The sequence below is a fragment of the Aulonocara stuartgranti genome (genome assembly GCF_965226115.1).
Source record: "Aulonocara stuartgranti genome assembly, chromosome: 12".
In the NCBI taxonomy this organism is placed as follows: domain Eukaryota; kingdom Metazoa; phylum Chordata; class Actinopteri; order Cichliformes; family Cichlidae; genus Aulonocara; species Aulonocara stuartgranti.
The window spans coordinates 788609-810487 of NC_138948.1; the positions used below are offsets into that span (position 1 = coordinate 788609).

At 47.9% G+C, this 21879-nt stretch overlaps 1 protein-coding gene and 1 long non-coding RNA gene across 9 annotated transcripts in view; both read left to right on the forward strand.

Annotated features, from left to right (window-relative positions):
- grin1b (glutamate receptor, ionotropic, N-methyl D-aspartate 1b) overlaps nt 1-21879 on the forward strand; it is a 70924-nt gene that overhangs the window by 34493 nt on the left and 14552 nt on the right. For 3 of the 8 annotated variants that reach the window (XR_014280057.1, XR_014280059.1, XR_014280060.1), the window contains 14 exons: nt 1090-1240; nt 2218-2304; nt 3327-3462; nt 3577-3704; nt 5568-5732; nt 6812-6930; nt 7394-7506; nt 7589-7737; nt 9155-9312; nt 9404-9565; nt 10372-10481; nt 10594-10739; nt 19668-19775; nt 19949-20103. Coding sequence is in view for 4 of the 8 variants with exons in the window: in XM_082554195.1 (XP_082410321.1) it covers nt 1090-1240; nt 2218-2304; nt 3327-3462; nt 3577-3704; nt 5568-5732; nt 6812-6930; nt 7394-7506; nt 7589-7737; nt 9155-9312; nt 9404-9565; nt 10372-10481; nt 10594-10739; nt 19668-19775 (1732 nt within the window). In the remaining 4 variants the exon portion in view is untranslated. The remainder of the gene's footprint in view (nt 1-1089; nt 1241-2217; nt 2305-3326; nt 3463-3576; nt 3705-5567; nt 5733-6811; nt 6931-7393; nt 7507-7588; nt 7738-9154; nt 9313-9403; nt 9566-10371; nt 10482-10593; nt 10740-19667; nt 19776-19948; nt 20104-21879) is intronic. The other 5 variants (XM_082554197.1, XM_082554196.1, XM_082554198.1 and 2 more) reach the window with 3 other exon arrangements.
- Nucleotides 11599-12516, forward strand: LOC309718732. The gene is made up of 3 exons (XR_014280067.1): nt 11599-11879; nt 12056-12077; nt 12210-12516. It is a non-coding gene; the product is annotated as an uncharacterized lncRNA (long non-coding RNA).

The following is a 21879-nucleotide window of genomic DNA, read 5'->3' on the forward strand; positions in this document are numbered from 1 at the left end:
TTTTCCTGGGTCTTTTCACGTGTGTTATGTGATAGGTTTGTAGCTTGAACCTATTCGCTGGAACGTTGAAGACAATATAATCACACAGCAAGCAAGACACGAAGTAGGCAAAGTTCTTCATGTTTCTCGTGCACGGGAGAGAACCGGACAGACGCCGTTCCTTCGCTTGACCCCAGTTGCTCTCGTTCGTTCTCCCGTAACACTGTTGTTTTATTGAGGCTACATGAATATGCATAGGTTCATTAACATATGATGTCTACATACAAACAAAGAGTACCGTGTGTGTGTGTGTGTGTGTGTGTGTGTGTGTGTGTGTGTGTGTGTGTGTGTTACTGCTGATCAAAGGGTCCTATAACATGAAAGCACAAAAGCAAACATCCTTGGTCAGGAAGAGGGTAGCCTCCCCCTCACCCTAGATGGTTCACCCTAGATAACACGGTGAGGAAGTCCAGCATTTAAAGCACTTAGACTAGAACAGACGTAGCTACGTTAATCCTACCATAAAACAATAAGACAAGGTACGACCTCTCTCGTGCTCCCAGAGTGCTCTCTAATGCACACAAAGTTTGCAGACTATCACTACACAATTGATTATACACCTCTAAGCATATATGGTTAAATATTTCTAAGCATAAATGACAATCAACAATACAAAACCTAACATTATGAATAAATTTTCTTTTTTCGGTACCAGTACTAGTTTTATTTAGTTGTATTTATCCACGACACCTTAAAGGCCGGTCCATGAAAATATTGTTGGGCATAAACCGGTCCGTGGCGCAAAAAAGGTTGGAGACCGCTGTGTTAAACTAATTATTTTTTTAAAAGTAACGAGTCGAATTTTGCAAATGTAGCAGAGTAAAAGTACCGTTTCTTCTTCATAAATGTACTCAAGTAAAAGTAAAAAGTATCGTGCAAAAAGGTACTTTAAAAGTACTTTTTTTCAAAAACTTACTCAAGTAAATGTAACTCGTTACTACCCACCTCTGCTTACATACCTGATTTGTTTACGCATCAACACGATGATGTCACCACCAAACGTGAAAATAAAGGAGCTCTGATTCTTCTGTGCACTGATTGGCTCCGCAGGGTGCTGATGTCATCAAAGTACCCCGACGGCCTGACAGGACGTATCGAGTTTAACGACGACGGCGACCGGCGCTTCGCCACCTACAGCATCCTGAACTACCAGCAGAAACCAGGTCGCCTCGTCCAGGTTGGAGTCTTTAACGGAACACAGGTAGAGTACACCTGCTACACCTGCTGCACCAGCTGCTACACCTGTCTTTACAGCTGCTAACACATCTGCTGCACCTGTGTATACACCGTCAGTGTCACTGACGTCATACGTCACAGCAGCTCTCATTACCATCCAGTCAAACTTCCCCTTTGCTCGTGCTGCTCTCCTGTCACAATCACCCCTGACACTCGTCTCCACCTACTCCACCCTGCCTCCACTCTCTTCTTTACCTGTCTGTGAAGGGTTGACCACTACCTCTGCTCCCTATATGTCCACCTGTCCACCTGTCTCCCTCACCCTCACACCTCCACCCATCAAGCCTCTCACTGCAGATCACAGTGTCATCTGCAAACATCATAGTCCACAGAGACTCCTCCTGCCAAGCTCATCCATCAGCCTCTGTCCCCATACACCACCCTCACCGACGTCTCTTTGTCCCCATACACCAACCTCACCGATGTCTCTCTGTCCCCATACACCACCCTCACTGACGTCTCTCTGTCCCCATACACCACCCTCACTGACGTCTCTCTGTCCCCTTACACCACCCTCACCGACATCTCTCTGTCCCCATACACCACCCTCACCGACGTCTCTCGGTGAGGGTGGTGATACTCAAAATATCACACAAATAAACAGTGTTTAGTTCCAAATAAAGATCCAAGGAGGAGGAATAAGCCTGTGACAGTATAAATCTCGCATGAATCAGTGAGTGCTGCAGCTACAGTCGCTGCAGTAGTTCACTATTGATTAAATGAGATGAATGTTTAGTTCGGTGACAGGTACGACGCCAGTCAGAGCCGAGCTGCTGAGAGAAACATGGTGTAGCGAGCGAGCATCCAGGCCTCCTGCCTCTTTAAATATGAATGCATAGATGCAGTATTGATGCTGTCATTTAGTCAGCCTGTCACAGTGAGACCTGCGTGCAACAACATCACAACCTGAGTGCTCACCGTGTGTTTCTGTGTGCCCTTCAGGTTGTGATGAACCCTCAGAGGAAAATCATTTGGCCTGGAGGAGAGACGGAGAAGCCAGTCGGATACCAGATGTCGACCAGACTGAAGGTAAAACCGCAGCTCGACGCGTCTGTTCGGTTCATCGTCTCAGAAATGTGATGCCGCTCCCTTTGCAACTTTTTATGTTGGACGTTTTTGAAGACATGAGCTCTGCAGATAATGATGAGTTGTGGTTTGTTGTTGTGTTCTTCATGAATCAGGTCAGATGTTAAGCCAAGCCACAGCATGAAAAATGCCTTTTTAATCTGTTACATTTCATTTTCTGTCCTGTGAATGTTTACATTTTCTATTGATGTAAAATGTGGAGTAGGCCAAGGCTCTGTATTTGGTCCTCTGTATTTCCATTGTATATATACATGTGGGCTGTATGACTAACAACCTACACGGATATTTCAGGGTTGTATTTAAGTTTGGAGTTTGAAAAGGTTATCTAAAGACCTGGGCACACATTGAGGTGTGCCTCAGTTAACATATCACTTCCTATGCCAATAAAACTTCAAACAACCTGTCAGTCAGATTTCAAACTGCACCACTGTTATGGAGCATGATCACAGCTACGTCGTCAAACATTTATTTCTTGTAGGCGCTTAGAAAATGGGGGTATTCCTGTTCCATCAGAAAAAATATTTGGTTTCTAAATAACATATTTAGAAAACAAATATTATTGATAGAAATTTAAAATAAATCACTCCTCTTATAGAAACGTATTACAAATAAAGTCTGGGTTTAACCAAAGATTTCAAAAGAAACTATGGCAAGTTTTCAGGAAACACTAGAATTAAACACAGAATAGTATCAGAGGAAGCACAAGTTGCAGGGCACAGTTAAACCTTTTATAGATGTGTTTTTGCAACATGACTAAGACCTGTCGAATGTCTACATTCAAATATGTAAAACTGAATGAGCTTTGTGGACCTTTAAGCCGTCACAACTGAGGTTTGTACAAACGATGAACTACGGCTTGGATGGGTGGGCTGTAATAACATTTATGCCACGATGACGAGCGTCAGCGTCTCCCAGATCGTTTGGATCAGTCCACGTCTCTGAGTGTTCGCTGTTTGTGTGCTCAGATCGTGACGATTCATCAGGAGCCATTTGTTTACGTGAAGCCAACGAAAAGCGACGGGACGTGTAAAGAGGAGTACACCGTCAATGGAGTCCTGATCAAGAAGGTGATCTGTACTGGACCCAACGGGACCATACCAGGTACGCTAACACGCCATCCTCCCAGACCCGATTTGTCCCGTTTTCTGTGCGTGTGTTTGTGCACCGTATATATAAAGTTGAATGACTGAAATGAGGCTGTGTTTATGTGTCCAGGTCAGCCCATCGTCCCGCAGTGTTGCTATGGTTTCTGCATCGACCTGCTCATCAAGCTGGCCATGAGTATGAACTTCACCTATGAGGTTCACCTGGTGGCTGATGGGAAGTTTGGCACGCAGGAGCGAGTAAGTGTCACATGACTCTGTTCGCTGTCACTGCAGCAGGTCCGACTGCTGTTCTGGTTTTGGAGATGACGAACGTCCTCCTGTTTGGACGTGTTGTCCTTCTGCTTTACATGAAAGACTGTATATCAAAGATGGACAACTTAATTGTTTAGTGTTTCCGTCTTTTTGGAGCTCGATGTGACGATGACGGGGGGTCTGACAGAGAGACTGAGCACACTGCACATTCATAGACTCAGTGTGTAGCCCCGCCCTCGATGCTTCCTCCTCCTTCCTCACTCTGATGACATCATCTCCAAATTGAACATTCAGACCTGAGAGCAGCGACTTCGGCTCACTGAGCTCAGATCAGCCGAGCAGGAAGCTCCTTGTCTCACAGACTTGTATTCATAACCAGAAGAGGCGCCCCCTGCTGGCCAGCTCCAGGATATAAAAACACATTAAAAATAACATTTTAAACAAAAAGGCTACATCCATCTTTTACATACAGTCTGTGAGTGTACCTGTACACCTGTTTGAATATTTGTGTGTGTCACATCAGCCTGAATAACTTCCAGGGGAAAGTTCAGCTCTCTGCTGTAATCAGAGTATCCTGATCCTGTAATCCTGTGAGGGATGACGGTCAGGCTCTTTGCAGCTGACTGTGCTCCGTCCCTCAGGTGGATCTGAGGCGTGGAGCTCAGGTGAGCAGACTGACGATGATGAAGGTGATGAAGGACGTGTGATCTGTGCCAGCACGTTTGCAGGTCGGAGGTTACATTAGATACTGAAACACATTAAAACACATTTCCATCCAGCTGCAGGCTGATGTTCGCAGGAGCGACGTCACGCACCAAAACAGCTTAGTTACAAACAGCTGTTCTGTTTACGTGGCAACAGTAACATGGCTGCTGAGGTGAGCTGTCCCAGCAGGCTGTGATTTAGCAGGTGTAGGTGATGGTCAGCTGACAGCATAAGCTCCACCCTCTCATCCAAATATGGTCCCTTCTGGAAACTAAAAAACAACATGGCGACAGCGGAGGCTCTGGCCATCTTTCATATACAGTCTGTGGAGTAGTAGTGGCGCGTTGAGGAGAATTTCTGTGTGTGGATGTTGTTCTTGGCTCTGATTGGCTGTGTCATCAGTGAGCTGGAGTAATGTGATTACAGTTCATTCTCAAAAGTAAACGGATGGTCTCTGCTTACGTGTGGTTATCTGCGGCCTGATGATGTCATCGCCATCTCGCTCTCTCTGACCTGCTTACCGATTTATCCCCATCGGCAGCTCGTCGCCCAGGCTTGTTGCCATGGCGACCACCGCTCCGTCCCTGACTCCGACCTTGCCGGAGACGAGAGACATTTATTCATCTCTCTCTCTGCTGCTCGCTCTCCTTCATCGCCTCCTCTGTGCTCTGGATCCCCCCCTTCCTCCCCCCTCCTCTTCCTCCTCTCTCGTCTCTTCACAGATTATTCACGCCTGAAATCTGCTTTATGTTCCACGTATACCCAGCTCCTGAAGGATGATGTTTCCTGTTTAGTCGATCACATGAAAGCATCTTGTTCTCCTTCATGTTTTATTCAATCTGAGCTCAGCCTTTAAAAATGCAGCCGCTTCAGACAAATCTGATCCTCCTTTATTATTTAAAGCCAGAAACTTCAAACCTGCCAATCAGGGATTCGCTGTGCTCCTCCCAGCGGATTGGCTCATCAGTAATCAATAATGTGATCAGGCTGGAGCTGCTGAGCACACCTCACAGTGTTTGTTGCAGCTGATGTGGGTTTGCAGATATTTAACCCTTTAACCTGCTGCAGTGAGGTCATGAATGAACGATGTAAAAGGAACTCAAACCTTCATTAACAGAGCTCCGCCCTCCCTCCCTCCCGCAGGTGAACAACAGCAACAAGAAGGAGTGGAACGGGATGATGGGGGAGCTGCTGGGAGGCCTTGCCGACATGATCGTCGCCCCGCTCACCATCAACAACGAGCGCGCTCAGTACATCGAGTTCTCCAAACCCTTCAAATACCAGGGGCTCACCATCCTCGTCAAGAAGGTGAGCGAGCGAGGAAGTGCAAACCACGATGAAGGTTCATGATGTGACGCTGTCACGACACAACAAAGCGGTGATGCTCAGCCTGAGCCAGCGTGAGAGCAGCAGAGAACCGAGGTTACGTTTCGTCACAGGGAAACGGCGATGTTGTGCAGTCCATGTTAGTTAAACAGTTCTGGTGTTCATGCACACGAGCTTGTGGTGCTGTCCCTACGGCATCCCTCACCCAGGCTCAACTGACCAATCACATGACTGTGATGTCATAGCCCAGGAGAGATAGCGAAAAAGACACAAATGCCTTTGTCTTCTAGAAGAAATCGTAAGAGATTAATCCAGGCAAAGCTATTATCGCGTTAGGTTTGCGGTTAGCCACGTTTCACTTTGCTGGTGATGCTTTTAAATAGTGTTAGCTAACTTCTTGGCTAATGCTAACTGAATGATCCGACAATGTGATTGGCAAGTTGTGATGTAAGCGACACCGACATGGAGATAACAGAGCACGTCACTTTCACAGGCTCTTGGGAGCCCCTGCTAGTGTGGGGGGGTCATCAGCCGCTCAGCCTGCAGACACCTGGGGCCAGGTGAAGATGGAGGACGAGGGACAAACTGTTGTCAGCAAAGTTCGTGTTGAGGAGTCGTACTCGCTCCCGTCTCCGGACTTGTTGGGCATGTGGCTGAAAGCTCAGTGCTGATTGTTACTGTGAGAGAAGCTGAAGTGAAGTGAGTGATGATTGGCTGAAGTGAGGAGGTGCTGCATGGACATTTGTGAAAGCAGAGCTGTAGGCCCCGCCCATCAGCGTGCGAACTACCCAGGTTTCTCGTTCTCACGCTGCGAGCCAAGCCAGACAAAACTTTAATTAGTTCATTCATTAAAAATAATCTTCATCAGTAAGAGAGCAGCTCAAAGAGTCTGGAACAGATTAAGACACATGAACATTAAAGGTAATGGTGACCAATCAGGAAGGAGCTGGCTTTAAGGAGGCGGAGCTAAAAGAGTTCAAACAGCTGATAAAAGATTCCTGCTCCAAACTGTCTCAGATAATGTTGGAAATAAAACTAATGACGTGTGTGTGTGTTCACAGGAAATCCCTCGCAGCACTCTGGACTCGTTCATGCAGCCGTTCCAGAGCACGCTGTGGCTGTTAGTCGGTCTGTCGGTCCATGTGGTGGCAGTGATGCTTTACCTACTAGACCGGTTCAGGTAAACCAACACCACGCCTCAGACCACGCCCCCGCCCTCCAAGGAGTCACTCAGCTGTAGACTCATGTTTTAAAACAGCAGCAGAAATCCCAAACTCCACAAAACGAGTTATTAGCTCATCCACGTGTTCGGTCGCACGTTCAAGCCCCTGGTCACAGGGGTGAGATGGTAAAAATGGCGTATTGGCTTTCAACAAAAACAGCCATTCCTAATGAGCGCTCCATTTGGTCTGTTACCGCACGTGAAACGTACATACACGGGACGGGTGTAGGCGGGGTTACATTACGACGGTGGGCGGGGCTTGAGAGCAGCCGTACAGAAGAATGACAACGAGGGTTTTTTTCCCAGTCTGTGCCCAGGGAGACACTTAAAGTCCTATCCTGATTTTGTCAAAGGTCAAAATCAGGATAGGACTTTTACCTGTGATGTAGCTGTGAAGTCTAACACAGCTGTGTGTGTGCAGCCCGTTCGGAAGGTTCAAAGTGAACAGCGAAGAAGAAGAGGAAGACGCCCTCACCCTGTCCTCGGCCATGTGGTTCTCGTGGGGAGTGCTGCTGAACTCTGGGATAGGAGAAGGTAAGAGGATGCTGAAGGTAAAGCCGGTGGCGAGACGCTGCTACCTGCTGACGGCACTGCTTCCTGTCTGCTCTGCGTGCAGGAGCTCCCAGGAGTTTCTCGGCCAGGATTCTGGGTATGGTGTGGGCAGGGTTCGCCATGATCATCGTAGCTTCATACACTGCCAACCTGGCAGCCTTCCTGGTGCTGGACCGGCCTGAGGAGCGCATCACTGGCATCAACGACCCCAGGGTGAGGATGCACTACGTCATCTTCACAGGAAGAGGTGGTAGTTAAAAGGATGCTATCTGTGTCTGATGCAGCATTCAGGGTCCTTATAAAGAGTCTGTAAAGCTAAAGCCTTCAGTCTCCTGAGACATGACACGAGTGGGTTCATACCTGTTGGTAAAAACTGGGCCTTTTAAAAAGCTTCAAAAGCAGGTGGCTCACACTCGATCGTCTGTCCAGGCGTCTGTGCCGTCCCTTATCACAGCCCGTCATTTGTTCCTTTTAAACCAGGAAAGTCTACAAAGACCAAACCTGGAAACCGCCCAGCTCTTCGTCTGTGAGAGGACGGTTTCCTGCAACGAGCTTCACCTGGACTGAAATCAAAGATCCAAATGTGTGAAATGATCTCTGAAGTCAGTCTGAGTGCACAGAGCCAGCTGGGGCTGGATATTCTGTTAGGACGATGAGATAAACCTTTATTGGTCCCACACGTGGGAAATGTGTCAGAGAGTGGACACAGAGCTGCGAAAATACAGAAAAATATAGAATAAAAACACTCACAGCAGCGAAAATGTTTAACTGTCTAAAGAAGTGACAGTATACATGCACACACACACACAGGTACACACACACACACACACACACACACACACACACACACACACACAGGTACACACACACACACACACACACACAGGTACACACACACAGGTACACACACACACACAGGTACACACACACAGGTACACACACACACACACACACACACACGCAGGTACACACACACACACACACACACACACACAGGTACACACACACACACAGGTACACACACACACACACGCAGGTACACACACACACACACACACACACACAGGTACACACACACAGGTACACACACACAGGTACACACACACACACACACACACACACACACAGGTACACACACACACACACACGTACACACACACAGGTACACACACACAGGTACACACACACACACACACACACACACACACACAGGTACACACACACACACACACAGGTACACACACACAGGTACACACACACAGGTACACAGTTTGAGTTCCTGCTTTTCTTCACCTGGATCGAAGGTGAACCTGACCATCGCACATTTGAGCTCCAAGTGTCTGTCAGGCTGTCTCCTCCCACCAGCTCATGTCCTTGAGGACTCAGGGTTTGTTCGGGCAGTCGTGTCCTGACTGACTCATGCAGGAGTCGGTGTGTCATGCTCGAGCCTCCTCCAGCTGTGCGACTGTGGATGTTTTTCCTGGTTTTGTTCATAAATGTGTTAAACGTCTGGGTTCTCCTCGTCTTGAGTGAACCAACCCTGCTCACGCAGGTGCGACCCTCACAGGTGTTAGGAGAGCGTGGTTTCAGAGATAATGTGTGACGCTGTGCCGTGTGCTGCCGCTTTCAGCTGCGTAACCCATCAGATAAGTTCATCTACGCCACAGTGAAGCAGAGCTCGGTGGATATCTACTTCAGAAGGCAGGTGGAGCTCAGCACCATGTACCGGCACATGGAGAAGCACAACTACGAGAGCGCCGCCGAGGCCATCCAAGCTGTGCGAGACAAGTAAGCAGCTCAGAGTCAGCACACCTGTCGTGAACGCACCTGTTGTACTGTGGAGATTGCTTCTGTCAACACGTTCGCCCTCCTCCCGCAGTAAGCTTCACGCCTTCATCTGGGACAGCGCCGTGCTGGAGTTTGAGGCGTCGCAGAAGTGCGATCTGGTGACGACAGGAGAGCTGTTCTTCCGCTCCGGATTCGGGATCGGAATGAGGAAGGACAGCCCGTGGAAACAGAACGTGTCTCTGGCTATTCTCAGGTACGAAAACCTTCAGGTACTCACCTGCAGCCCATCCTGGGTGTGTTTTAGCGAACAGGAAAACTTTGAGAAGCTGAAAGATGTTTCTGTTGTGTCACAGCGATTCTTTTCTCTGATCACCAAAGACACATTCTGATTGGCTGCGATTACAGTCAGAGTTAGAGAGTCATCACCGATGATGGCCAAGAGGATTTCTACTCCGCCGACACACTCCTGAAACAACCAGCGGGAGGGTGTTGGTGGAGTATGTGCTTACAGCTTTCGTGTTTCCTCCACCTCGTAATGTCGAACCATTTTCCCAAAACCTTGATTCTGTTCATCTGGACATTTTCAGTGGGAGAAACGTCTCTTTAGGAGCCTTCCCCTCTGACAGATGTCCAGCTGGGATATCCACATTTACTCAGGGCCTTCTTCATGTGATGTTCTTCTGCTTCTCTGGCCACTGTGACTGTGGGGATGTTGGCTCTGTGCTGTAGGGTCATCAATGATGATGAAACTGACCTCAGCACATTGTTAGTCAGTGCTGCTAGTGTCAGTCCTTGTACAAAGTGTGCATCTCTGGCCTTAAGTACTCTTAATTGATGATTAGAGTCAGTACAAAAAGGCGGGCGAGATGGCAGGACACGCCCACACGAGACCAATCTCACAGGAGGCCCCGCCAGGGCCGTGAAAACATAAAAAGTGAGTGACCTGGGGTGTGGAGGATGTCACACAGACACATATTTCCACATTAAAAACACCTGAGCACAAACCAACATCTGAGCAATCAAATACGTGTCCGCTCACGCTTCATTGACTCTCCACAGTTCTCATGAGAACGGCTTCATGGAGGATCTCGACAAGACGTGGGTTCGATACCAGGAGTGCGACTCCAGGAGCAACGCCCCGGCCACCCTCACTTTCGAGAACATGGCGGGTAGGACTCAGTGCTGCCTCTGCTGCATGAACTGCGCCCCTGAGGCTGTGCCGTTTAGCAGATGTTACCTGTGAAGCGTTTCACGCCGTCTCTCGTCACTTGTGCCCCTCAGGTGTGTTCATGCTGGTTGCTGGAGGCATCGTGGCTGGGATCTTCCTCATCTTCATCGAGATCGCCTACAAACGGCACAAAGACGCCCGCAGGAAACAGATGCAGCTCGCCTTTGCTGCCGTCAATGTGTGGAGGAAGAACCTGCAGGTCCGTCCCTCTACTTTACTCTACTCTACTTTACTTTACGCCCTGACCTCTGCTGAAGCTCTGTGTGGCGTTATGGCACTCAGCCCACCTGTCTGTGGCTCTGCGGTAAACAGTATTCAGTATGTGTGATCCTCACAGCGAGGTCATTATAGCCAGCAGCAGGACTGAGATCAGGATCAGGCCTTTGTTTTTACATCTGTTAGGAAACATCTGTCATCTTTGCTGTTTAATAGGAGAAGCATGAGTTTTGTGCTCAGGATGAAGGGTTGTGTTAATTAAACTGACTGCTGATCATCAAGAGCGTGCTCACTGATGCTTGGTTAGCTTTCAGTGGCTCCGTGAAGCTCGGGTCGTTTTCTGATTCACCGGTGAGTGATTTATTCTGTAACTGTGACCAACAAGTGAAAAATGCCCAACCTACAGCCCAGAGCCCCCAGAACAGAAAATGTGTCATTTTCTCTTTTGTGAGGTTAGTCAGAGGTTAGTCAGAGATTAGTCTGAGGTTAGCCTGAGGTTAGTCAGAGTTTAGTCTGAGGTTAGTCTGAGGTTAGCCTGAGGTTAGTCTGAGGTTAGTCAGAGATTAGTCTGAGGTTAGTCTGAGGTTAGCCTGAGGTTAGTCTGAGGTTAGCCTGAGATTAGTCTGAGGTTAGTCAGAGGTTAGTCAGAGATTAGTCTGAGGTTAGCCTGAGGTTAGTCAGAGTTTAGTCTGAGGTTAGTCTGAGGTTAGCCTGAGGTTAGCCTGAGGTTAGTCAGAGATTAGTCTGAGGTTAGTCTGAGATTAGTCAGAGGTTAGTCTGGGGTTAGTCTGAGGTTAGTCTGGGGTTAGTCTGGGGTTAGTCTGGGGTTAGTCTGAGGTTAGCCTGAGGTTAGTCTGGGGTTAGTCAGAGGTTAGCCTGAGGTTAGTCAGAGGTTATTCTGAGATTAGTCTGAGATTAGTCAGAGGTTAGTCTGGGGTTAGTCTGGGGTTAGTCTGAGGTTAGTCTGAGGTTAGTCTGGGGTTAGTCTGGGGTTAGTCTGGGGTTAGTCTGAGGTTAGCCTGAGGTTAGTCAGAGGTTAGTCTGAGATTAGTCTGAGATTAGTCTGAGGTTAGCCTGAGGTTAGTCAGAGTTTAGTCTGAGGTTAGTCTGAGGTTTGTCTGAGGTTAGCCTGAGGTTAGTCTGAGATTGGTCAGAGGTTAGTCTTGGGTTAGTCATAGGTTAGTCTGGGGTTAGTCAGAGGTTAGTCTGAGATTGGTCAGAGGTTAGCCAGAGGTTAGTCAGAGGTTAGCCAGAGGTTAGTCAGAGGTTAGTCTGAGGTTAGTCAGAGGTTATCCTGAGATTGGTCAGAGGTTAGCCTGGGGTTAGTCATAGGTTAGCCTGAGATTGGTCAGAGGTTAGTCTGGGGTTAGTCATAGGTTAGTCTGGGGTTAGTCAGAGGTTAGTCTGAGATGGGTCAGAGGTTAGCCAGAGGTTAGTCATAGGTTAGTCTGAGGTTAGTCAGAGGTTAGCCTGAGATTGGTCAGAGGTTAGTCTGGGGTTAGTCATAGGTTAGTCATAGGTTAGTCAGAGGTTAGTCTGGGGTTAGTCAGAGGTTAGTCTGAGATTGGTCAGAGGTTAGCCAGAGGTTAGTCATAGGTTAGTCTGAGGTTAGTCAGAGGTTAGCCTGAGATTGGTCAGAGGTTAGTCTGGGGTTAGTCATAGGTTAGTCATAGGTTAGTCAGAGGTTAGTCTGGGGTTAGTCAGAGGCTAGTCTGAGATTGGTCAGAGGTTAGCCTGGGGTTAGTCATAGGTTAGTCTGGGGTTAGTCAGAGGTTAGTCTGAGATTGGTCAGAGGTTAGTCTGAGATTGGTCAGAGGTTAGCCTGGGGTTAGTCATAGGTTAGTCTGGGGTTAGTCAGAGGTTAGTCTGAAATTGGTCAGAGGTTAGTCTGGGGTTAGTCAGAGGTTAGTCTGAGATTGGTCAGAGGTTAGTCAGGGGTTAGTCAGAGGTTAGCCTGAGGTTAGTCAGAGGTTAGTCTGGGGTTGGTCAGAGGTTAGTCTGGGGTTAGTCAGAGGTTAGCCTGAGGTTAGTCAGAGGTTATTCTGAGATTAGTCTGAGATTAGTCAGAGGTTAGTCTGAGATTAGTCTGAGGTTAGCCTGAGATTAGTCAGAGGTTAGTCTGGGGTTAGTCAGAGGTTAGTCTGAGGTTAGCCTGAGGTTAGCCTGAGGTTAGCCTGAGGTTAGCCAGAGGTTAGTCTGAGGTTAGTCTGGGGTTAGTCCGAGGTTAGCCTGAGGTTAGTCTGGGGTTAGTCTGAGGTTAGTCTGGGGTTATTCAGCCCACTAATGAGTCACAGAAATGAGGAAAGCTTGGTCGACTCCGTGGTTTTATTCCTGGACTCTCACAGAGCAGCTTCGCATGATTCACGGTTCATAATAATCCTTCTTTATCTGACGCCACCCTGCAGCTCGTCTTCTGTCTGAGACAAGCCGTTCTAGCTCCTCCCCCTTTAAGTCAACTTTCCCCCGATTGGCTGCCCATTCTAAATACAACGTGCAGGAAGTGGGTGTAGAAAACCACCACTACGACATAATCAAAATATGAACTTTGACCTGCTGCTTTCTGTAGTGATGAGTTTGTGGACTGTGTGAGGTCAGCAGCTGTTTTCACAAACAAGTAAAAACAGGCTACGTCCACACGTTTTGGCCTCCCGTCCTCACTGAGACACTGAAAAATGCAGCGTTTTGAAAACGCATACATTTCAAAATGGAGCTGTCCCGTCGCAGTGTGGACAGTGAAAACGGAGACTTTCTAAAATGATGACGCATTTTAGTCATGTGATGCAGTCATGTGACCTATTAAACTGAGATAGCGGAGGGCGTTACACAGCAGTTGTTTTGTTTGACAGCCCTATTAAAGATCAACATCAGCCTGTACATGCTCCTGAGAGCTTTTCTTCAAATTCTTTAATTCTCACTCGCTTTTGCAACTTTGTACTTTTGTGTTACTTGCAGCAACGACTCCACCTCATTGTGAGTCCATTTAAAAAACTCGGTGCTTTTCCTCCACATTTTGCCGACGTGTCAACGAGCCGGAACGTAAATAAACGGCAGACAGAAATGAGGCAGGTCGAATCTTCTTGCGTTTCACGCATGTGCAGGACTGGAACGGAAGCGTTTTTGGCCGTTTCAATGTGGACGTACAACTCTGTGAACGCTAGTGTGGACGCGGAGCGTTTTCAGACAAAAACGCCGTTTTCAAATCTATCCGGGCCGGTGTGGACGTAGCCTGAATGTAATTTTCTGCCCTTCTTCAGCTGCTGCATGTGTGACGTGCACGTCAGTGGAAGAATGAAAACACAGCTGTGTCTGTGTGTAGATCCACACATCGTCATAGTCAGAGTTATGATAAGGTAAAACAGGAAGCTCCATTAACACTGCCTCAGCGAGGATGCCTTCGCTCCACCTGGGTTTCTGATTAATTTCCTTCCAAGCTTTAACGACTTCCTGCTGTTGATTGACCGATGGGTGATCAGATCAGCACCGCGGGGACTCACACACACAACTACTGCAGTCACTGCAGGATGGACTGCAGCACATCCGGTACAAACATGCACAGTTGGTTTAATGTAGTTCGTCTGGCGGTGGTGTGGAAATGCTCCCGACAACCTCTGTCTCCTCGATTACACGCTGTTAAAATGGCTGCTGTAGTTAAGCTTTAAATGAAACTTAATGGTTCTGTGAGGGCGATCGAAGGGCGGCGGGAATCTACAGATATGGCTGTGCACAGTGCACCTGTAGTCACATGACCTGAGCTGTAATACAGCTGGTTCATTCACGGTTTCTTTGGGTTTTCTGGGAGCGCTGCAAAGCCTCACACAGCAAACAGACCAATTAAAAAACACAGACAGGCTGAGTTGGTTCTGACTCGTTCATTCCTCTGACACTTCACCTGAGAGAGGAACTTGGGTGATATGGTACTACAAGGTCATTAAGATAAGATGGGGCCTGATTATTTAAGACCTTGTATGTGAGGAGCAGGATTTTGAATTCTGGATTCAACAGGAAGCCAAAACAGGAGAAATCTGCTCTCTCTTTCTAGTCCCTGTCAGGACTCTTGCTGCAGCATTTTGGATCAGCTGAAGGCTTTTCAGGGAGTTTCTAGGACTTCCTGATAATAATGAATTACAGTCGTCCAGCCTGGAAGTAATAAATGCATGAACTAGTTTTTCAGCGTCACTCTGAGACAGGATATTTCCATGTGTGATATTTCTAATTTCACACATGGAGAATGTATTAAGTGAATCAGGAATCAGATTACTGTAAAGGCTCTAGTAATATGTTGGAGAGCCAAAACATGTACAGTGTAAGTCACAGTGATAATAACGTGGTGTGCTATTGGATTAAGTAATCCAAAGTATTCAGAATACTTTACTGTCATTGAGTAACGTAACGGAATACGTTACAGAATACATTTTGGGGCATGTAATCTGTAATCTGTAGTGGAGTACATTTTAAAAGTAACCTTCCCAACACTGACAGTTAGTCCTGGAATGGCAATGATGCAGCCCAGGCTTTGATATCATAATAATAATGCTGTCCTCCTCACGATTCATTCATTTTGGCCTCCTCTAAGCTGCTTTATTTTTTCTGTAGCTAACAAATTAAAATGATCTCATAAATATATCCTTCATCACACTGAAGACTGAACACTGGATCCACATTTGCACGATCAGAAAACAGGAGAAATCTGCTCCCTCTCTCCTTTGTTCCAGATGTTTTCTTGCCAGCAGCTGTGCTCAGCTGTCACATGAATAATCCTCGCTGCCGTGCCGGGATTAGCACTTCAAACAGCAGCCGCTGCAGGCTAGCAGTTAGCTGAGGATGATTAGCATTTCACACAGCTGTGACTGAAGGCCCAGAGTTAGCACAGGTGTTAGCAGCTGGAGGAGCTCGGAAACACAATCATCTGTATTTTCCACAGATTCCTTAAACCTGTTGTGGTTTTGAGTATTTGCTAACATGTAATAGGTGATTATTCACGTCACATGAGCCCAAGTTTCAAATAATGATGGATCACTGTCTACAGGTTTACTTACCGAGTCCATTGCTGCACAGCTCACAAGCTGCTGCCCTTCAGCAGGCTTCCAGAAAACGACCAATTAGAAGAGAGCAGACTTCAAGGGGGCAGGACGTTCAGACAGCTAGCCTCAGACAGATCAGTCTGATAGGTCCCCGTCCAGCAAACCTGCTAACACTCGTGTCTCCAAGTAACGATCGACTGACGGGCTCTCGTTTCCCCCAGGACACTCCTGTAACGTGTGTGAGACTCAAACTTGATTCTGAATACTTGGAACACTCACATCTGTAAGGTGACCTGTATGGGGGGGGCTTCTTAAATAGCTGTTTGTCCAAAGTTGCTGATCATGCCGATGGCGGCCATGTCTTTGGGTGGGTCACGTAGACGTCCTCCCGACACTATTAGAAGACGTGGTGGAAGACATGAGGACAGATGGTCAGAAGGAGGAAGTAAAACCAAAATAAGACACAGAGATACCAAAGTAAAGAACATTCAGGGGAAATCTACCAGACAGACACAGATACAATAATCTCACCAAAGCTGAACTTTATTGATCCGTGAGAACGCTGTGAAACGGTGACATCTGTACAGTGTGGTCACAGTTATATTTGGGGGATCCAGACACACGTCACCTGCAGAAAGACGTCACTCTTTAATGAAAACACTGTGAACATTTGAGTTCTTGTAGGATGAAACTCAGTGCGAGCATCTCTTTGCTTTATGTGGTTTGTAGCTCCAAGACTCGCTGCTGTTTCATTTTCATGCACGTCTTCGTAAAGTCAGCAGAGTCCAGGCAGGAAGTGTGTTCATCGCATCCTTAATGGCTGTTGCTCAACGACTGAAAACCTGTAATGATGGTGTTTTTTTATTTTTCATGTGCTGTTACTGACTGCTGCTCCGATCCAAGTCTTCCACTGTTCTGTCACTGGGCCCAGAAACATCTCACTGGGACCAGTCTGCCCAGTTTAACCAGTCTGACACCCAGTTTGGGCCTTTGGCTGAACCTGTGTGTCAGATTAGTGTTGGCTTTTTGGTTTCTCTGTTTTGAACGTGTTTCTGAGAGTCCAAACGAGAGCTGGGTGTGAAATTCAAACAGATTTTCAGCTTCTGTTTTTCTTTTTATCAACAAACCTGCAACACAACATGTAACTGACTTCGTACCATTAACGTTTCGCTGCCAAACACTGGTCAGCTGTGGTTTCTCTGCTTCAGGCTTCCCAGTACATCTGAGAAATGTTGACACTGAAAGAAGAAGCTGAAATGTGTGCAGAGGTACATGTCAGGTTATACTGGACCAGAGTCGGTCAAGCTACTTGAAAAAAGTAATGTGATTACAGTAAAATGTCACAGCCCATCTCTGCAGTGGACTTATTAATATTTCAGGTGTTGCTTTGATATTTGCAGTAGCATAAAAATTCGTTTCTCTTAGTTAAGTTAGATTTTTCATTTTGGTGGGCGCTGAGTTTGGTAACAATAACCCCGCCCCCACCTATGACATCACGGGTTCTCGATTGTGCGGTTTCAGCTTTGACCCGTGTTTACGTCCTCGTACGGTTTGTTGGCACTAAAAAGAACAGAGCAAGAACGTCTCGCCACTGATGCCCAGCTCTCACCTGAACTGTCACTGTGGTGGGTCAAAGGTCAAACTTATATCTTCATACGATGTTAGAGGTCAGACACCATGTGATCATCAGCCATGTGCCGCCGCCCCTCCCCCGTTCTGTTTTCTGTTCCCCGCCCTCCCCAGGAGAGATGGCATTATAACAGCAGAGTGTTGGTATAATGATCCCACGTGTTCGCGGCTTCATTCGGGCCTCATACGCCATCTTTGTTCCCCCTGCCTCACCCCCCTCCCCTGCCCCGTACCCCTCCCCCACGATGTTTCCTTTGCTTTGAGGTTGATTTCCTGTCGTGTTCCTGTGTTTGAGCCTCACGTTGGTGTCTCCCTGCTGCTGTGTGTTTGTGTGGGCAGTAAAACAGGACAGCGCTGCTCCGTTTTACTGAAGCATCACTTCATCTGAAGCTGTAGGGACTTCAGGCTCTGGGTTCTGTGCAGCGCTCTGAGGCAGTTTTTGTAGAAATCAAAGTGAACTGAATGAGAGCTTCACTGCGGCACCGAGAACAGCCCCACTGACACACCACATAACAGGGATACAGCCGTCAGCCGCAGCATTAGAAGCACCCAATCGCCTCCATCCTCTGAGCCAGGACGCTGCACGCAGGCGTGAATTAATTCACCAATAACACGCACACAAATACTCAGTGGTGGGCGGGGTGTTTAACCATAAAACCCATCTTATACTTGCAGCTGCCAGTCCCTGGCTCGGGGAGGCTCAGGGAGGCTCGGGGAGGCTCAGGGAGGCACGGGGGGCTCGGGGAGGCTCGGGGAGACCCGGGTGACCGGCGTACCTCAGGAGACCTACCCAACACACACAGGGAGAGAGATAAAGAGCTGAAGACACAGTCAGACCAATCAAAACTTGAACATGGAAATTGTCGTGGGTATATCACAGTGAGCTGGTTGTTCTAATAGTTGACGCCAAAATAAAAGGTGGAGGTGACTCTGGGTGGATGTGAGATGAGCCTCTGTGGATCAGATCTCCTTGTCATGTTCCTCAAACTGCTGATGCAGCGTTGGTTTCCAGTGTGTCCTGACGATGGGAAATAAAACACTCTTCATCAGACTGGACACTCTTCTTCTGGCGCTCCACGGTCCAGCTCTGACTCTTCTGACCACCAGGCCGTTCAATGGCACCTGGACTTCTTTTTACCCTACAGATGAGGTGGTGACTCACAGCTCTGATGGTCAGCCACCTATAACTAAGTCAGAAGATGCTTTTCCAGTCAGTGGAAGCCTTACTGGAACCTTGAGGTGGTTCACTTGATGACAGGGTGGCCAACGACCACCTCAGGTGATCACCAGGTAAATAGGAACAGCTGATAAGAGTTGAAGCCTCTGGGATGACTAAAACAACGAGGTCAGATTGTGTTTCAGGTCACCAAGCACCTTTCTGTTTCTGAAGTCTCCAGTACACCTGTAGAGACAAACCAGTGAGTTCCTATCAAAGGTAGAGAGCAGCTACAGCCGAGTGTCTCCTCCTCAGGAAATGACATTTCAAACATGTAGGCAGGCAGTGACCCGTCACACAGCTCACTGTACGAGTGTTCGATGTTGGAAAGAAGTCAGAGCGCTGCGATGCTTTTTTCTGCAGGAGCTCTTCTGTGGGATCTGGTCTCAGTGGGCCTCAGGCACCCACGACCTGTCCCTGACTCGACCACAGTTCATCCTTTAGATCACCTTCACTGGTTATGCAGAAATCATCTTTCAGGGTCCAGAGAGGAAAATCACAGAAGTAAAACAAACAGAGCTCAACAGAAGGCCAATGGCCGTGCTCCTGAAAACCTCACGGGCAGTAATGAGACCAACACCCTGAACAGCAGGAGGCGCTCTCGCTCTGTGCTTGTGTTGAGCCACAGTCATGATGATGATGAAGGTTCAGACACAAAGGTTCACTTTAACAACCTTCACCTGCTTCCTGTTAAATCCACCAGCTGACCTTCGATTAGACGACACGCCGCTAATCAAGAAACAGCAACGAGACACATAAATACTGAAGGAACGATAGTCCCGCCTCCGCCTGCAGCTGCTCTCCTCATCACGCCACTTTAGCTTCAAACTTTCCATCGACTCGACTTCCTGCTAAATTATTACTCAGGTGAACTGTTAGTGGTTCTAATGTTGTGGCTGATCAGTGTGTCTGACACACACACACAAACAGACACACACACACTCTCTACCTGACAGCACACACTCAGGTGTGTCCTCATGCAGCTAGTCGAGTGTCTCTGCTGCGTGTTAACGTGTGTGTGCACCTATCGTATGATTTATTTTAGGATAGGAAAAGTGGTAGAGCAGAGCCCGAGCCCAAACTGAAAACCTCTTTTAGGTCCATCACCTCGACCTCCGACCTCAAACGCCGTAGGGCCTCCGGGGATGCCACGGTAAGGAGATGAAGACCACCAACCCTCCTCCCTCCTGTCCTCCACGTGTCTTCTGCTTCACTCCATCTTTTATCTGTTTGTCTTTCTTTTCTCTGCTCTCGCTCGTCTGTAATCGCCTCCTGTTTGTCTTCGGTTCGTCACGTGTGTCTCTCGCCCTCTCGTCTCATCTCCAGCTCCATCATCTCCTTGCTGACTCATCATGGCCGCCCGTCTGTTGGTCAGCCATCATTGCTTTCCCACCTCAATCAGCTCATCTGTCCCACTGAGACAGACAAAAGGCGACAGACTGAAGACAGAAAGAAACGTCCGGTTCGGTCCGCCCAGGCAGGTCAGGGTCCGCTTGTTGGGTTTTCACACGGTTCACATCGTCCTCTTGCAAAGGAGAAGTGAAGAGGGTCAGATTGTGTGGTCTTTCTTCTCCCGTCTTTGTCCTGTCTTTTGTCCTGTCTTTTGATCTGTCCTTTGTCATGTCCTTTGTCATGTCCTTTGCCCTGTCCTTTGTCCTGTCCTTTGTCCTGTCCTTTGTCCTGTCCTTTGTCATGTCCTTTGTCATGTCCTTTGTCCTGTCCTTTGTCCTGTCCTTCGTCATGTCTTTGTCTTGTCCTTTGTCCTGTCATTCATCCTGTCATTCGTCCTGTCCTTTGTCCTGTCCTTTGTCCTGTCCTTCGTCATGTCTTTGTCATGTCCTTTGTCCTGTCCTTTGTCATGTCCTTTGTCCTGTCCTTTGTCATGACCTTTGTCATGTGCTTTGTCCTGTCCTTTGTCATGTCCTTTGTCCTGTCCTTTGTCATGACCTTTGTCATGTGCTTTGTCCTGTCCTTTGTCCTGTCCTTTGTCATGTCCTTTGTCCTGTCCTTCGTCATGTCTTTGTCATGTCCTTTGTCCTGTCCTTTGTCCTGTCCTTCGTCATGTCTTTGTCATGTCCTTTGTCATGTCCTTTGTCCTGTCATTCATCATGTCTTTGTCATGTCTTTGTCATGTCCTTTGTCCTGTCCTTCATCATGTCTTTGTCATGTCTTTGTCATGTCCTTTGTCATGTCCTTTGTCCTGTCATTCATCCTGTCATTTGTCCTGTCCTTTGTCCTGTCCTTCGTCATGTCTTTGTCATGTCCTTTGTCATGTCCTTTGTCCTGTCCTTTGTCATGTCCTTTGTCCTGTCCTTTGTCATGACCTTTGTCATGTCCAGTGTCCTGTCCTTTGTCATGTGCTTTGTCCTGTCCTTTGTCATGTCCTTTGTCATGTCCATTGTCCTGTCCTTTGTCCTGTCTCTCTCTGATTGGTTGTTTCCTCTCCTTCCTGTCCTGTCATCTCTCTGTCCCTTCATTTCCAAATGTCCCCACACACTTTGTCTCCCGGCCTCTCGCCCTCACAGGTTGCCCAGCAGAGACTCGTCCGTCTCCTCTAACTCCTGTCTGTTTCAGCGTCTGGTCGGCTGCTCGGGTCTTCCTGACCGTCTCTTGTTCCCACAGGACTCAGCTGTTAACGATCTATAAATGACCTCAGTGCTGTTACTGTGGCAGCTTCAGATCTGAGCGAAGCTGCAGGATTTCTGAGGTCTGTTTTTCTGCAGCGTTGGTGAAACTCTCCTCCTCAGTCGGACGATCTGAAATGTGCCAAACTTTGTGATGTGTCTTAAAATCTGCAGCGTTCTGGCACATTTTGCATCCCTCCTCCCTCCAGATAAGCAGTGGTTTGATGTAAAGGGAGTCAAAATAGTGCCAAAGCGTGTCATCTCAGGGATTTAAGGAGCTGCTGCACGTTAAACTGTTTCAGTGAGGAGAGCTCATTGAAATGCTTTAATGTTCATCAGCAGCAGAAGAACCAGCTGCTGATCGCACCCAGCCAGCTGAAGCGGGTGTTGGAGCAGAGCTGACTCATTTCTCTTGTGATCATCTCTCTTTATTTTCTATATGAGTGTTTTTCTCTCTCAGTGGATTTGAATGGTGTCCAGACTACATGCTGTACTACACACACACACTGCCTCTGTCCTCCTCTGCAAGCACGACCGACTGTAGGCTGAAAACACACCCGCACTCTAAACCAGACCCCCAGCTTTGCCCCGCCTCGCTGCGGGCAAACTCCATCAGTCGTCACATTAGCAGTG